The sequence below is a fragment of the Leptinotarsa decemlineata genome, unplaced genomic scaffold (assembly GCF_025532065.1).
Source record: "Leptinotarsa decemlineata unplaced genomic scaffold, Ldec_3_MD MMD2_tig00026314_RagTag_RagTag, whole genome shotgun sequence".
NCBI lineage: Eukaryota > Metazoa > Arthropoda > Insecta > Coleoptera > Chrysomelidae > Leptinotarsa > Leptinotarsa decemlineata.
In genome coordinates this window covers 9,438,233-9,454,506 of record NW_027412684.1, presented here as the reverse complement: position 1 = coordinate 9,454,506, position 16,274 = coordinate 9,438,233, and the positions used below count along the sequence as shown (strand labels likewise).

Below are 16,274 nucleotides of genomic sequence, written 5' to 3'. Positions count from 1 at the left end.
GTTGAATAGGTTAATAACTTCCTTCTGCTGGAGGAAAACACAAAAAACTGTAATGATTTGTTAAAGCAGCTGACTGGAATTTGTTTCACCCTTCGACTTAGTTTTATTATTTCGGATAGATTCACAACTGAGCATTCCTATTGAGGTGTATATTTTTGACCTAGTTTGGCACCAGTGGAAGTGGTGCTATGGTGCCATCTTTGTTAGTATTCCTAAACTAAAATAAGTGTATGGAACATGAACTTAACCTCATTTATAAGTTATGTTGAACGTGCTTTGATTATTCTTCATCATTTTACTTTCAATTTGCAAGCAGTATATTCCTAATGGTTTATAGAAGGAAAAAGACTCATTACGGAGACACACATTTAAAAAGAAGATGGAGTACAAAGCGTAGAACGAAAGATCTCGATCTGGTAAAGTTACATCACATTTATGCTCTTAAATATAAACATGATAAATTTTCTTTTACTCCAGATCGATCAAGATATCCTGCCAGAGAATTCAAAGAAATTAATCAATCAGGAAGTTGACTTTGATAAACCAGGAGCTGCTCAACATTACTGTGTACATTGTGCCCGATATTTCATAAACATAACAGCTTTGGAAGATCATTTCAGAACCAAAGTTCACAAGCGAAGGCTTAAGGCTTTGGAATTGGAGCCTTACACTATTGAGGACTCACAACGTGCAGCTGGATTTGGCAGCTGGAAAGCTCCCGTTAAAAGGAAGATTGCTACAATCACCAAACTGGAAGAGGAATCTGATTCTGGGGAGTCTAGTAAAAGAATGAAAATTGATGACGATGATGATGGTGATTCATAAAAGGTTTAATTTTATTAATTTTAAGATTAGTTTGAGAAGATGGTATGGTTCAGCTTTGTATGTAACTGGAGACAAAGCTCAAAAAACTTTCGCAGTGCTAACCCCTGTAATAGATTTTGATAATCAGACTCAACATATACACAATTTAAAGCAGAATGTAGCAAGACGGCAATTAGAAATTGACATAGATCAAATTGTGAGAAGATGGAATTTTTTTCAGAATATCTGTGAGCGTAAAAAAAATCTGGAAACTACTAGATCGGAAATAGGTAAGGCTGTAGCAGATTTACTCAAAAATGAGGCTGCAAATCAGGAACAAATTGAAAAGTTGAAATTGCATGCCAGGGTTGTGAAGGATGATCTCAAAAACCTGAAAGAAACTTTTTATGAAATTGAGGAAAGTACAGTGTTAAAAGTTTTGGATCTCCCAAACACTCTGCATGAGAAAACACCTGAAAATGAAACTGTAGTATATTGTAGCCCAGGTTCTGAAATTGCTAGTAAAATTTCTGAAAATCACATTAATATTGCTGAATCTCTGAGTTATATAAAATACATAAATCCTTCAGCTTGCTATTTGAAATCTGAGGGAGCTCTGTTTGAAATGAGTATTTTGAATTATTTTAGACAGTGCATGTTAAAGTCAGGTTATATTCAGTTTTCCAACACCAATTTTTGTCGCAGTGTAATTCTAGAAGGCTGCGGAGGCAGTTTCGATCAAAGCTTCACCTTAGAGGAAGACTCTGAGACTGATATAAATCGTTTACATCTTTGTGGTTCAGCTACAGTTTATCCTTTCATGGCATATTTTACAAAACATTCTATTCAGCAAACTAATCTTCCACTAAAGTATTTCTCACTCGGCAAAAAATATGCCCCTGTAAATAAAGACTTGCCTGCTAGTTTCTTCAATTTGAGTCAGCAGGCGGTTTTGAATGTTTTTATTGCTACCTTAGAAGAAGTCGAAGTATTAGATTCTATTATCAAAGAACTTTCCGAATTCTATGAGCACCTTGGATACCACTTTCGCTTGACTCTTTTACCAGCACATCAATTAGAGAAATCTGAGAGCCTCAGGCTATCCATTCAAATGTACTCCAATTATATACAGAGCTATGTAGAAGTAGGTAACGTTTCTCTTCATGAAAATTATTTGAGTAAACGTTTATTATTCACGTATAATTCCAACAAAAGCAGGAAGTTTCCTAAAATTATATCTGGTACATTGTTGAATGTACCCAAGATGTTGGGCTGTGTTTTGGAAAATAATTTTGTAAAGGGAACCACATTGTTGTCGGATGTTATAAAGAAACATTTGTTTGTATAATTGTTATGATTAAGTAAAACTTTTTAAAAGTAATTTATTTTATTTACATGTATGAAGTTGAGAACATATATATTTGAAGTTTCACTTGTAATCTTCTGGTGTGAGTACCAGGGTATTAAAAAAAACTTTTATTGTCCAAACAGGCAATTACAGGACACAGTATACAATTTTGGAATGAATATGTTGAATATAGGAAAGATATACATATTGTAATAGTATATATGCATCATTTGAAAATTCATACATTTATAATGATGTCTCAGAAAAATTTTGCTTCAATGATTCCTGCAATTGGTTTTGAGGGGCTGTAGAGCCATATAGCCAAAATGCAGGATGAAGCAAAATGTAGCAAGTTGCAATGAGAAATTGAAGTAGATCAGTTGATCATGAGAATTCAATACTAACAAACAAGTTTCCGAGTTCTATGAGCACCTTGGATATACCTTTCAAGTAACTCAGTTACCAGCACAGCAGAAATATGAGAGGCTAAGGTAATCAATTCAATTGTGCTTCAATCATATATAGACTGTGAAGAAGTAGTGAACTTCTCTTTATGAAAATTATTCTAGTAAGTCTTTATCATTCACATATGACTCCAACAAGTTACTTTGCTAAGTGAAAGCCATCTTGAAACAACTACTTTCATATAAACATGAAAAAGTACTTTTGAAACAATTTTTTTTAATTAACATTGAATTACATGTACAAGAAAACACTTTTTTCTACTCCCTCCATTTTAAACGAATCATTACTTTGACAGCGGGTAGGTAATGACTTATTTAGAATACACATGTATTCTAAATCAATGGCGACACCTCCGTAAGAAATTTTAAAAAATTGTGAGATATGTAACATTTACTCTGATAAATATGATCTCATGAATACATTCAATTGTCCAAAAGCCAAAATCAGTGCATTTTCTATCCAAATTCTCTGTAATATCGAAATAATATTTTATTTTCAGTAAATTTATTATTCAACAGTTTGTGGGTTGGTAATGAATCTAGTTATATCCGTGAATCAACAACCACTTGTTTTAATTATAAGCCATTGCTCAGTATCTCGTAAACATTGAAAATGAGTGATAATGATCAACTTTATGAGTCAAAGACAGAAGAAAAACATAACTTCTTTTCTGAAAACGTTCTCGTTTATTTCGAAGATTTAGCAAAAATTTTTAACAAAAATGAATCCTAATAAAATAATTTGTAGAAAATATTGTCACCAATTTTTAAATCATTCAATTGAGTTCTGATTGATTGACTGAATGAGTTTATTATCCAAAGACACTTGTCTTATTGCCTCTTCAGCACCAATCAATGCATTGTTGATTGTAGCTGTGGTTTGTGTTTTGGAAAATAATTTGATGAAAGAAAACACTTTATCTCCTTGAAAATGGATATTTCTTTTACTGTTATAGCAACTGAAAAAAAAAGATTTTTTCAATTTTTTACTTATAGTTACTTGTATGAAGATAAGATCATATCTTTTTGATCAATTGCTCGGTGCTCCTACTCCTTGTATCGGTTTTCTTGAAGTGAATTTTGGTTTGGTATTGAATGATTTGATTTTCTGATAAGCTTGTTTTAGCAATCAGATTAGATTGGATGAAAAAGATTTTTATATATTTCTCTATTATTTTCCGAATGGATCAAATACTTGATAAATACATTTTAATGATTCAGTTTGTGATATTTTCAGTGGATTCAATAATAGCAATAAGTTCAGGTGGCAAAGTCATGATTTTCTGTAAACATTTCTTGGTGTGCATTTTTTATACAGGGTCCTGCAACAGTGGCGCGGTGTTCCATATCTCTATATAGGAAGCAGATAGGAATCTAATTTTCTATAATATTACCTTATTGCTCGAGCTCGACAAAATAAAAATATTGGCGGTCACACAGGGTGTTCGATTTTTTCTGGGCGGATCCCAACTGTGTCTTTTTAAATGGCAACCTATATTTTTTATCGCTTTTTCGGTTTCTTCATAGAAAATAAAATAAACTTTATGTATATCTGCACTTCGAAAATATTGACGGTTTTCGAGATATCTAGCATGACAGGTTTTTTTTTCAATATTCGTCACTCAGAATATTTGAAATTATAAAGTGGTGCCAAGTCCAGTTGAAATTTTTTTTTGGTCGAATATTCTACATTGGTAACTCTCTCAAACGATATATCTGAAATCGACCTGTGATATACAGGGTATGAAAAACCGCTTGCCAAATATTGTAAATGAAAATTTGCAAAATCTTCCTTATATTGAATGGAACACCCTGTATATTATTGATCCATAAGAAGCGCCAACGAAACCTCTACAAATTTCATTAAGTATTCCCTATGGCTAAGTTCAATAGTTTTTCTTAAATGAGCATTTCTTTCGAAAAATGGTCATTTTTTCAAAGCGAAATCCATTTGACGACTGATAAGAATATACAAAAAATACCCTTTCCTTAAAATATCGCCCATTCCTAAAATTACCTGTTGCTAGATAAACAAGTTGCGAATTACACCACAAAATGGACGTTCTTGAATAGTTACAATAATTTCAAAAATCTCGGAATTTGTGCCATATTCTTTCGGTCTAAAACAACCTTTCAGCGAATGAAATATTTATTGGAAATCAAGTAGTCTGGCAAATGACAGAACAAAATATTTGGCTGCAAATGAATATTGAAATTTTTAGTCAATCGTGAAGTTGAACTGTCGGTATAATTTCATCAGAATGTTGTTATCAAAAAGTGATTTGATTGATATGATTTTCATATTAGGTGAATCAGACAGGAATTGTTTATTGGCAAGTAGATTTTATTCTCAACGGTATCCAGATAGAAGGCATCCAGATGAAAGATCTTTCCGAAAGGTCTTGGGACGATTCGTTGAAACTGGATCTATTAATTATTCCAAACATGAGCGCATCAAGCCAGCTACTAATGAAGATAATGAATTGCAAGTTCTTCTTGCTGTTGAAGAAGATCCTAGTAGGAGTCAACGACAAATTGGGGAAATAGTGGATATAAGTGAGAGATCAGTGCAACGAGTATTGAAGAAACATCGCTTGCATCCATACCACGTTCAGTTACATCAAGAACTACTGTATGCTGATTTCGAGAAAAGAGTGAGATTTTGCAATTGGGCCATGAACAAAATTCGTCGAAACGAATATTTTTTCAATAATATTTTATGGTCGGATGAATTGACATTCCATAAAAATGGATTTGTAAATCGACATAATTACCATTATTATGCGACAGAAAATCCTCACTTATTGAGACAGGTGGATTATCAACATAGGTGGTCGATAAATGTCTGGGGAGGCATCATTGGAGAATATGTAATTGGTCCATACTTTTTTGAGGGACATATGAATGGTGCAATGTATCTCAATTTCTTACGAAATGATTTACCAGGTTTGTTAGATGATATTCCTCTTGACCTCCGCAATAGAATGTGGTTACAACATGATGGTGCACCTGCTCACTATTCGGCAGAAGTGAGAGATCATCTAAATGAAGTATTTCCCAATAAATGGATAGGACGGAATGGGCCTGTACGGTGGCCCGCTAGATCACCAGATTTGACGAAACTAGATTTTTTCTTACGGGGATACATAAAAAATATGGTTTACGTTGAGCCACCAACTTCTCCCGAAAATATGCGACTTAGAATAACGAATGCTTTTCGCAGCATTACACCAGCTGTCTTGCGCAGGGTAGAACAGTCTTTCAAACATAGACTTCAGCTCTGCATTCAAGAAAATGGAAGACATGTTGAACATATTTTATAAAAGTTTCATTATCAACCTTAATTAAACTCTCCCTTTTGTAGTTTTGTAATTTGCCAGTTGACAAATTTGAATATCTAGAACTCAAGCTCTGAATGAATATAATAACATGAAAAAAATAGTTATTTATAATGTTTCTTTCTTTTAACTTGTTTGGTTTAATATTGCACGATTTATGAGTGAAATTCTGCATCCAATGAAAAAATAATTTTCCATTTAGCAAAAAGTGATAGGTACATACATTTATTTCGTTAAAAAATATTTGTTTGGACACCTTCTAATGTACAAAATTGAAACAAGATATCTTTCGTATATTTTTATCAGTCGTCAAATGGATTTTGCTTTGAAAAAATGACCATTTTTCGAAAGAAATGCTCATTTAAGAAAAACTATTGAACTTAGCCATAGGGAATACTTAATGAAATTTGTAGAGGTTTCGTTGGCGCTTCTTATGGGTCAATAATATACAGGGTGTTCCATTTAATCTAAGGAAGATTTTGCAAATTTTCATTTACAATATTTGGCAAGCGGTTTTTCATACCCTGTTTATCACAGATAGATTTCAGATATATCGTTTGAGAGAGTTACCAATGTAGAATATTCGACCAAAAAAAAATTTCAACTAGACTTTGTACCACTTTATAATTTCAAATATTCTGAGTGACGAATATTGGAAAAAAAAACCTGTCATGCTAGATATCTCGAAAACCGTCAATATTTTCGAAGTGCAGATATACATAAAGTTTATTTTATTTTCTATGAAGAAACCGAAAAAGCGATAAAAAATATAGGTTGCCATTTATAAAGACACAGTTGGGATCCGCCCAGAAAAAATCGAACACCCTGTGTGACCGCCAATATTTTTATTTTGTCGAGCTCGAGCAATAAGGTAATATTATAGAAAATTAGATTCCTATCTGCTTCCTATATAGAGATATGGAACACCGCGCCACTGTTGCAGGACCCTGTATATACTCATTCATATTAAGTTTTTTCCCTATGTTTGTTTGAAAAATTCATATCAAGGAGACCATAATGCAGATTATTTTTAGTTGGACATACTTGTCTCCATAGTATCAAATGCTGCTTTCATTCATGAATGTTTAATTTGTATGAGCTAGAAAAAACGAAGCTCTTGAATTTGACAGTACTATCCTTTATCGTATCAGTATCAAATTAAATTTACTCACAGCCAAATCACCACTGTTTTGTTTTATGAAATATTTACTTTGAATGAAAACATCTTCATATTACATAAATAAATAGTTATTTCATCTAATAGTCAAGGGCACATATCAAAGCAACACCGCCTTTGATCCAGTGCTGTTGAGACTTCTGACTAGGTATTTCTATCGCTAAAACATAATTGGTCGAATGACCTGTTGTTGAAAGAACTCCCGCTCTTGTAAGTGTTTTGTATACAGGACACAAGTATGTGTCTTCTGGTTGTTGATGATGTTCCTCTGGCTTCAACCAAACGACAGGCATTTCTGAAAAAACGAACTACGTTATGCTCACTACAATTTTGTATCAATTTCAGCGCCATTACGAGCACAAAACCTCAGTAAATATTTTTCGAGTTGGGTACTCATGTCCAAAACGAAAGTTTTTGAAAGCAAATTTTATCTAGGTGCCTTAGATTAACAATTTAGAACAAATTGGGGGAAGGAAAATCATTGACAAAATGGAATGAATTGCTGATCATAATAAAAAAGCAAAAATCTAAAAGTAATGAGACAGAAATTGAAAATTTATCATGGTTGTGCTCTTTTTCCAACCCCAAATAGATGGACTTCAAATTCTCCATTACTGCACATAAATTATTAATTTTTTCTATTTAACCAGTCATGCCTTTTCTTAACCCATGATTAATTCTTGATATAAATTCGTAGGTATATCTTTCTTTATAATGGCCGTTGAAATTTGTAAAATGACTACAGCACATGCAAAGCATAAAACTTGCTACTATTACAAAATGACAATAATCTGCTTCCGTCAAACACGTCATGACAATAGAAATATTGGCAGAATTTGGAATCTGAAAACAATGGAAAATAGCTGGCAAAAAACAATTAGGGGCTAGCAACAGTTGAAGGGCAGATTGCCGATGCTTTTTTGCGGCTTCATAAAAAGGTGATGGGCGAAGTATGTCGAACCATTGCCATTAATGTGCTGATGATTCCAATGATCTGTTTTTCCGGTAATCAGCTGTCGCCCTCATGCTAACGACAACTCTCAGAAGTTGAGAAACTTGTGCGAGCTCAGGACTAACGAGGTCTTACCTTTTAACGTCCGACAATGAATCGACCATCAAGGATCAAGTTTTGTTGCGTAATTGTTGAATTGCTTCACTACTATAGTTGTTTTGTCTCACTAAGACTAAGTTTCGGTTAGTGAGGTGCAGTTACTTCCAAATATATTTAGTTCTACTGAATAGTCAGTTGATTTCTAGAAAACTGAAACCTTGTTTTTACTACTCGGGTGGATGCTTACTTCAAGGATATTAAAACTCGAATTGATTTATTTTGTTACATTCAAAGAGTAGTCCCTGTATATGAAAACACTTCCCATTTCCGGATTGCCATATGACTAAAAGTGTTCTTTACTTTCTGCAGAAGTTCTGTCTTGAGAATTTTATGCAACGCAGTTTTGCACAAATTTCTTCACTTGTCATTTATAAATAATTTTATGAAATGAAATAAATAAACAATTGATGCAATAGAAGAAATGAAAGTTATAGCAGTTCAATGTCTTACCGGTATATAGTTCTTTTGGGTTCGATTCATCCAGTACCATTTTGATATGATTCCAACGTGCTCCTTCCAAAAACAAACCCCAAATACAACATCCATCTGAAGGTCTTTTTGTCACAGGAACATTCATCACCTGTTAGATTAATTGGGAAAGTTGTAATTGCATGAAAACGTAAGTGAAACTTTAAAAATTTTTATTTTTCAAATATACTCAGTACTATTTGTGTTGTATTTGGTGGTAATAATGAAAGAGAATGGGAGACAATTTCAATTTTGAAAAAATCATGATTTGAAGCATGTGTTTCTATGAAATTACTCACTTCAAAAGCGAAATTTATGGTATCAATCGAAACTAAATATTTTCTGGCATAATTTTGAAGGGTCCCTGTTAGAAAAGCTTGAGGAAAATAGAATCCAGATATCCAAAATACTGGAGGAATGCCTTCATCGACCCATTTATTCAAAAATTGTACTCGTGCCCTAAGGTCTGTTACCCATGCACCTGAAAAAATAAAATATTGAGAAATCAGCACATTCTGGATTGTATGAATGCCTTGAAAAGACAATTATTATTTAATGGGCAACAAAGCGAATTCAAAAAAATATTGACACACTGTCCGCGGTATCAAATGCCATAATCCAATTCCAGCTAGATTTATTTTGAAACAAAAAAATGTGGGGTTCTTTTATTAGACCTAAAGAAAGTATTTGATACTGTGAACCATAAAATTCTCCTAAAAAAAATATTTATTGAATATGAAGCAATATGTCTATAAGGGCGACATAATCATTTCCAAAAAATATATGTGCAGTACTGCAAGGATTAGTACTGGGGCCTGTTTTGTTTCTTAAATATTTCAAAATTCTTATACTACAGTAAATTTGTTTGGTAAATTAAAAATGTTTGCTGATGACACCAGCTTAATTGATTGAGATTAATGTATTTTTGTTATTAATTATACCAATTCTAAAATAACTTCCTTTAAAGTTTTATATATATATATATATATATATATATATATATATATATATATATATATATATATATTTCAATATTGAATTCTACAAAAAGGATTTGAAGCTTTATATCTTCTATTAATTATCTGCGAGCGCTTTCGACAGTTGGTAGTACTGTCATCATCTGGCACTCCTCAAACTGTTTGAGGAGTGTTTGAGGAGCGAATAACAATACACGACCCGTTTAAACAAAACAATCGAACGATGAACTAATGAAAACTGGAAGAAGAGGAATGGGTATTGATTTTAAAAAAGGGATTTGTTTAACAAAAAACTGATAAGAAGAACTGCTCGAAAAAATTTTTATTCAGGCATACAAGGTATCGAGTAGTCTGACTAATGTATTATTACCATGGCAATTTTAACTTCAAATTATCTCGAAAACTAATCGTTACAAAAATGTTCTTTTAACAGAGTTGTGAAGGTATTCAAAAGACCTTTAGAACAAGGTGCCATTCGACCTACTTTTCCTATCTAAATAAGGGCCGTCGGACGCACCCCTCCGAGGGGGTGCGTACTACAAAAAATCTGATTAGTCTGAAAGGTGTCCCCCTTTGATTAGAAATCGACGTATCCGAGTTTTTTTTTTTAATCTTTTTATATTCAAAAACGGCTCTGTTAAATTTTCGTTGTTACGCACTGTATACATTTCCTGTTATGAGTCATGAATATGATGTTCTCTAGGTTCTACCCTTTTATTACAAATCATCCGTTTTACAGTACCTACTTGTTGATACAACCCAAATATGAATTGGGAACGAAATTGAACTTGACACGAATATTTAACATTGAAAACTTCACAAATATCATTAATTTTCTATGTGTACTTGTACTCATAGACATAAATTGAAAATTGGAAACCGTATATTGAACATGAATAAAAAATTTACTTTTGGGTGCTTTGCTGGGAATTTGGTCCCCAGCTGCAAAGCTGTTTATCGTACCTTGAAAGCGATATAAATGTAAAACACGAGATTCCTGGTAACAAGTATAAAATAAATATAGTTTAAAGAACACGCTTTTGAAGAACATCGAACTAAAAAGTTAAAAATATTTTTTTTAAATAAGCTTAAAATAATAACGAACGAAAAATACTAGTATCATTGTGAAAAAGGCGACGGGAGCTTGATATACAAAAAATATGGCACAAAGCGCCCACGCTTTTTTCACAATAATACTGGTATTTTTCGTTCGTTATTGTTTTAAGCCTATTAAAAAAAATATTTTCAAGTTTTTAGTTCGATGTTCTTTAAAAGCGTGTTTTTCAATTTTTTATACTATATTTATTTTTAATTTTTTAGTTTCGTATTCTATAAAAGCTTGTTTTTCAGTATTTTTAAACTATATTTATTTTATCTAAACTTTGGGATCCATCAGCCGTATATTGTTTAGAAAAATGACCATTGATATTATACGATTCCGGAGAGGAAACCTGAAAATCAGCTACCAAGCTCAAGGCAGCAGGCGCGCAGAGGAGGGTTACAAATAACGCAGCAGGAGCGCATGTTAATAAAAAAATACTTTTTTCAAATCAAGAAATACATGTAAAGTGAATTCGAATTTTATCAAGGAGGCCACCTACAGCGCCATCTGCCCGCGAATAGATCAAGAAATAATGTCAATAATTCTGTCAAATACAGATCCCAAACTTGAGAGTTACATACAAACAAATATACATACATACAGGTGAAGCTGAAAAAAGCGTGTTACTTAAAAAAACGAAATTTATCTTCCGATCATTTTATATTTAGTAAATTACTTTCGATGCAGCCACGTCTTGAAATACTTCGTCTGCCAATCAAAATTCATCACAGTGATACAGTTTTCTTAAATGAGCAAATACTCACCTAGAGGTTTGAGGGACGGGTAAGCTTTGCTGGCCCATAACGCAGGTACCATATTGCTAAATAGACTGAGGGTCATTTTTTCCAAAGCCTCAGACATCACCACCAGACCTTTCAACGCCTTCAAAAGTTCATTTAGTGTCGTCTTGATAACAAGCAGAAGTTTATTGTATCTTATAGCCTCTTGAATGATGACGGTATTCAAGGATTCTTCGTACTGAACAGGATATCTGAAAAAGTCTAGGATTTATATAGGATTCATATTTTCTTTAATAGAACTGAAGTTAAACTGACGAGAGTTCGTTACAGGGGGCATCTGCTACTTCAAATGAATGAGTATTTTTTTCTGTTGTACCAATTATTGGCAAAACCAGCAGGGAAAATGCTATCCTGCCGCATAACTAAAAATTGAAAACATTCGCTAAATATGTTAATTAAAATATATACGTAATCACTGGTAATTTGAAATTATTTGGAGATATTTTTATTCATAAAGTGAATTCGTGACTTGTTGGTTTCTTCCACAATTATTATCCTATTTAATGAGTTAGTCTAGCCAGTTGGATAGCGAGTTCCTTACATAAACCAGCCGCTATTGTGAGTTCTAACTTTGCTCTGGTACAAGATGGGTGATTTGTGAGCTATGTGTTGCTCCAAGTGTTCACTGTTCCGTGCCAGAATTCGCCTGTCAAAAGGTGAAACCTCGTCAATCTCTTCTTCCCTCTTGCTGGGAGACATCTGACTTGTCCATTTCTTCCAAGTCTTGTTCAGGTGTAGGTACTCTGAATGGGTAGTGTCTGTTTGTGAATATCAAATCGTAAGGTGTAGTTTATGATATTATTATTTGCAGGTCAGCCTGGGATATAGTATCACTACCAGGTATTTGACCTCCCCCGTCAGCTGTATATCTCTTTACCTCGAGGTTTTAGAAGGCCTAGGCCCTCCGTCTTGATCCCCTTGGTGAATGCTACTGTGTAGCATTCACATATACCATGGTAGCATTCACCAAGGTACTAAGGTACATCCACTGTTTTGAACAGTGGAAAATTAGAATGAAAAAGTGGAGAGCATATGGAATGGAGTAAGGGGCAAGTTGCAAAAGAAAATAAAGGTCCTGTTATTTTGTAGCCAAACCTCGTAGCTACGAAATATTGCAAATACGAATTGATATCAGGCAGTAATGAATATTCTTTAAACAATTGTGTGGAATGTGGTAGATTCTTATTCTGAGTAATACACCGATAATTGAAGAGACTTACATCTTAAATTTACCAAATCATACTTCCATTTTATTTTTTGAAAAGTTTCATAACTGGTTTATATTTTTTGGGAAAGAAAGTTTTTGGCTTTCTACTACTCCATCTTGAAAAAGGGGAGAATAGCGCGTGGAAGAGCGCTATTCTATCTTTCTCAGAAGATAGAAGAGCGAACGATGCCATTTGCTACATAACATCAATCAACTTTGTTCTTTGTAACTGCTTTTTGTGTAGCAATAAAAACATTTATTATTATTATTATTATTATTATTATTATTATTATTATTATTTTGCGAGGTTTGGCTTATAAATTAGGTATTAATAACATGCCCCATAATTGCTGAGGACGTCTTTGATGCGTAAATGGCTCCGACCACAATTTTCCAAATGATCATCAAATCATTTTATTTCCAATGATAACGAATTGGTAGGGGAATTCATCTGAGAAAGAGAACAGATAGATAATTTATTTGATGATATATGAAAAATATATGACGAGAAAAATATATAATATTTAAATAATATTTAAAAAATGAACAATGATAATGAAATTAAAAAAAATTAGAAACATTAATTTGCAAATGAAACAAATTATCGTGACCTGAAATGACAAAGTATAATTAAATGGATCGAATAATGAGTTAAGGACAATAATATGTAAACAATACAAACAAATACAAACCAGTTATCAACCGAAGACGATTATGGATACCAATAATCAAAATGTGAAGTAGTTTGAAGTGAAATATTCATTCTTATTTTTTTGCATCTTTTTCCATCATTGACCTTTATTATTTCATCTTAATTTTTATTGCTCGTATATTATTATTTTTCCACAATATTTTTAATATTTCATTTTTCAACCGGTTCATCGGAATATTTCGGTCCTCGTATTTTAATATTCTTAACCTTCCAATCACAGTTTCTTTTTAATTCTTATATATTCAAAAAATGGTAACACCTATTACATTGACAACCATTTATGTTTGGACACATAAGGTATGCATATACTCTGGGAAGGTCTACTGATTCGGCTTTTCACCATGTGATTGGCAGAATCGAAAGATCATTGGACAACAAAGAATTCACTCTGAGTATATTCATAGATATCGAGGGAGCGTTTGATTAAACAACCTTTCCAACAATTACCCAGCAGCTAAACCCCAGGAATCTACCTCTGGTAGTAGAAAAATGGATATTCAAGTTGCTCTCTAGTAGAACAATAAATATCAATGTAGAGGACTGGTCATAAGAGGATGTCCACAGGGAGGATTCTTTCACCCATTCTTTAGAACATAATTCTGGATACCCTGAATAATCACCTCAATAATAATGGATTTCACACAATTGCATATGTGGATGACATAGTTGTCTTGCAGACCAGCAAATTTGTGAACAACTGTGCGATAGAGCGCAGAATGAGCTCAAAATAATAGAAACATGGTGTAAGTAACACTCACTGTCAATGAATCCCAAGAAGACAGATGGTCGTTTTCACTAGGAAAAGAAGTTTAACGGGCTTAAAACCTTCCTAAATCTTCAAAAGCAAACTAAAAGAGGTGAAATACTTTGGTACTACCCTCGACAGGAAGCTAACATGGAACTCTCACCTACAGAGTAGAGCAAAAAGAGCATATGTTGCTTATGAGCAATATCGGAGGACAGTGGGACGCACATGGGGTTTTCAACCCATGTGGTCACCTGGATCTACACTGCAATAATAAGACCTATGTTAACGTACGGAGCCATTGTATGGGGACCGAAAGTTCTACAAGCAATGGCCATCCAAAAATTATATCAAATACAGCGATTGGATATTTAAACATCACAGGAGCCATGAGAACAACACCAACCGCGGCAATGGACTTAATTACCGGTTTGAACCCTCTGGACCTGTACGTTAAGGAGGTTGCTACAAATACGATACGCATATATACAGACAGCTTAAAAACCAAAGAAGGCTCAGGATGTGGAGTGTACTCCAGATCAGTAAGTTTAAGGATTGAGTGGGGAAGGGAAACATACCAGCGTGGTTCAAACAGAACTGCCTGGTATCTCAATCGCCACAAAAGAAATAACCAGGAAAGGAATTTCTAGCAAAAACATAACAATCTGCACTGATAGTAGAGAAGCCATATTAGCCTTGAACACACAACATGTTACCTCAGGGCTAGTACTAGAGTGCCACCAAGATTTAGACAAATCCTCTTTAGCCAAGGAAGCGGCTGGACTAAGAATTTTAGGACCCAGCTGGGAAGCTGGCGCCGAAGAATGACCAGGAATAATTTACGCTTAACAGGAGGATTTCTGACTGGCCACTGTCAACTAAGGAAACACCTCCATAATATGGGGCTAGTGGATACACCTCTATGCAGGATGTGTGAACAGGAAGATGATACTGTCAGGAATATCCTAAGCGAGTGCCCAGAGTTATCGTCAATACGAGAGTGTGTGTTCGGCGAGTCTTGGCCTACATCTGCCAATATATAAAGGAGATGTCTCCTAGTGACCTGTTCACCTTTCTGAAAAGGACAGGATGGAGGACAACTCCTCGGGTGGATGTACAATGGGTCACATGTGGCCTAAGTGATGTGGGCCTACACTCACCCTCCTTACTCTACATATACAGATAGGACATATAAGGTATCAGGTCTGACTAGGCTGCAGTACCTTCCGCTCTAGTTTCGCTGATCTGAAACCTCCCTTCCTGAATAGATTCTTCAACTCCTCGTCGCGTAATTCAAATAAATCCACTTAATCCATATGTAAATAACGAAAAAAACACGAGAACTAACCTCACGCCCCTCAGCGCGCTCTCGCGGCAAGAATTTTCGTGGTTGCCTTCATTGCATTTATAGAGGATGCTGACTCCGAGATGGTTTTGCCAATACTGCATTTATACGTTTTTTAAGTTTATAAATATGTCAACATTTACTGGGAGGATATAAATTCCAAATCAAATAAGTGCGGCAGTTGGTCTAATATCGTCCTCGCCGATTTGGCCGTAACTTCCTCTTGACTAGCAGCTGCACCTCCAACTTGTTTAGGCTGCAGTTTCAAGAGTGTTGCTAAACATAAGTAGGTTTGGGACTGGGCGAAAGTTATGTCTGCGTTTGGATGCATGCCAAAGAGTAGCGGGTCGTCGTTTATCGGAAAGGTTTTTATGTACTCCATGTAGTCGATGAACATCGTCGTGGTCGGCACCTATTGAATAATCATATAATATTACATTTATTTTCATTCCCAACTGCACCCGAAAGAGTATAAAATGTTTAAAATTCGGAAGTTGCGAGTACAAATTTCTTGCAGTGAAGGAAGATATTCAGAAATACTCCAATCATTTTCGGCAAACTGCCACTGGAATCGAAATAGTACATAAAAACAAACCCCGATATTCTTACTTCCTCCACCTTCACCCAAAAAGTGTAATGGTAACTTTCGTGGGTAATATAAATTATTGGGAAGCAA

The 16,274-nt window shown here is 34.2% G+C and overlaps 3 protein-coding genes across 4 annotated transcripts in view; 2 read left to right on the top strand and 1 right to left on the bottom strand.

Annotated features, from left to right (window-relative positions):
* Positions 1–206: 206 nt before the first annotated feature.
* LOC111514152 (zinc finger protein 593 homolog) lies at positions 207–825 on the top strand. Its single transcript, XM_023170388.2, has 2 exons — positions 207–416; positions 478–825. Exons 1-2 carry the CDS (start codon positions 327–329, stop codon positions 823–825), a joined length of 438 nt encoding a protein of 145 aa, XP_023026156.2. The 5' UTR covers positions 207–326.
* Positions 812–2,181, top strand: Slimp (Seryl-tRNA synthetase-like insect mitochondrial protein). Its single transcript, XM_074181744.1, has one exon. It carries the CDS (start codon positions 812–814, stop codon positions 2,150–2,152), a length of 1,341 nt encoding a protein of 446 aa, XP_074037845.1. The 3' UTR covers positions 2,153–2,181.
* A 4,961-nt stretch (positions 2,182–7,142) lies between these two features.
* Positions 7,143–16,274, bottom strand: part of LOC111506098 (dynein axonemal heavy chain 1) — a 290,072-nt gene continuing 280,940 nt past the window's right edge. The window contains exons 53-57 of one of the 2 annotated variants that reach the window (XM_074181740.1): positions 15,742–16,010; positions 11,554–11,780; positions 9,010–9,191; positions 8,693–8,822; positions 7,143–7,426 (exon numbers count right to left, since the gene is read on the bottom strand). In XM_074181740.1, the coding sequence (XP_074037841.1) occupies positions 7,212–7,426; positions 8,693–8,822; positions 9,010–9,191; positions 11,554–11,780; positions 15,742–16,010 (1,023 nt within the window). In that variant the 3' untranslated portion in view covers positions 7,143–7,211. Of the gene's footprint in view, positions 7,427–8,692; positions 8,823–9,009; positions 9,192–11,553; positions 11,781–15,741; positions 16,011–16,274 lie in introns of those variants that run through there. The other variant, XM_074181741.1, reaches the window with a different exon arrangement.